The sequence below is a fragment of the Hyalella azteca genome, unplaced genomic scaffold (genome assembly GCF_000764305.2).
Source record: "Hyalella azteca isolate HAZT.00-mixed unplaced genomic scaffold, Hazt_2.0.2 contig9873, whole genome shotgun sequence".
Lineage (NCBI taxonomy): Eukaryota > Metazoa > Arthropoda > Malacostraca > Amphipoda > Hyalellidae > Hyalella > Hyalella azteca.
The window spans coordinates 268,620-270,064 of NW_025939931.1; the positions used below are offsets into that span (position 1 = coordinate 268,620).

Genomic DNA, 1,445 nt, shown 5'->3' on the forward strand with positions numbered 1-1,445 from the left:
ACGTGCATAAACTTTGTAAATAAATTCGCATTCGCACCTCGTAAATGGCTTTTCATGGCCGAGATATGGAATTCACGGCTCGGTGAAATAGAATCACGGCTTGTAGAAATGGAATCACGGCTGGCAAATCCATAAAACCACGGCTCTAAAAATTCAGTCGTGGCTCGCCAAGTAGATATATTCCATACTAGGCTACCTATATCAATCTGTCTGATTTTTGGTGGAGAGATCATGAGATGCAGAAAAAAATAGGGAACAAATCCTGACCTGTCAAATTTTTTTAACTCTATTACTTTTTGAGTTAGGCTACAGCCTTTCAAAGTTGAGTATTGTTTTTTTTTTTTTGGGACACCCTGCATATCTTGCCAAAGTTCTTTAAATATTTGTCCACTCTTTGCATGCTGGAATTACTCTTATATGGAGGCATTTCATTCTGGAATTTCTGGCATGGAATATAAATTATAATAGGCTAGTAGGTATAAATAATATAGGCCTACCGCTCTTCAAGTTGAGGACAGTAAAACAGACTCACCAGTATGTGCATATGAGACAGGAACTTTCCATAGACTGACATGTGAAAAAACAGATGCAATAAATTTTCCAAATGCAAGCGGAATAACCAATTTCTTATAATAGCTCCATGATATGTCTACTTGTCTCGTGACGCCCATCATTCTTAGAGCAGGACCGCTAAGACATGTTATTGATAACAATTGGACTAGCGTTAAACTCATTGGATAGGGAAAATCGTTCAATAGCATTTTACCCACAACGCCATTGCTAGAGCTAACACAGTACCAGGCGACACATAAACATAAAACTTTAATAATTTCAGCTCGTTCGGCTCTCGAAAACAATCTTTCAACCGCCATGCTGGCTCAAATGTCGAATCGACACTTGCGGAATTCCGGAATTTCCGGTTTGCTGGCTTAAAATCCGTGTCCAGTGAAATAATATTTGGCGTTCTGTCAAATAGATACCATTGCCACACGTCACCAATTTTAATGTAACGTTAAAACAAATCTTCAAATAAGTGTTAAGATCCATTCATGGAGTAGGTTTTTCTTAGATAGCATATAGCTTTTTATCAATAGATTTGAATCTAACTCNCTCATAATTCCTTAAATACTTAACGGATCTGTATGAATTTTGGAATGTGAGTATTAATTATCGATACGCTGCCGCAGGAATTATTACAGATTTTTAAATGAATTATTTTTTAATTAAACCTATAAACGTATTTTTTAAGCAACTGGGGCACTCATAATTTCTTCAATACTTAACGGATCTGCATGAATTTTGGCATGTGAGTATTAATTATCGATACGCTGCCGCAGGAATTATTACAGATTTTTACATAAATTATTTTGTAATTAAAACCAATAAACGTATTTTTTAAGCAACTGGGACACTCATAATTCCTTAAATACTTAACGGATCTGTAT

The 1,445-nt window shown here is 35.7% G+C and overlaps 1 protein-coding gene across 1 annotated transcript in view; it reads right to left on the reverse strand.

Annotated features, from left to right (window-relative positions):
- LOC108670242 (solute carrier family 35 member E1 homolog) overlaps positions 1–897 on the reverse strand; it is an 8,463-nt gene extending 7,566 nt beyond the window's left edge. Inside the window, exon 1 of the mRNA XM_018157703.2 lies at positions 533–897. Coding sequence (XP_018013192.1) covers positions 533–872 — 340 coding nt within the window. The 5' untranslated portion in view covers positions 873–897. The remainder of the gene's footprint in view (positions 1–532) is intronic.
- Positions 898–1,445: the final 548 nt, after the last annotated feature.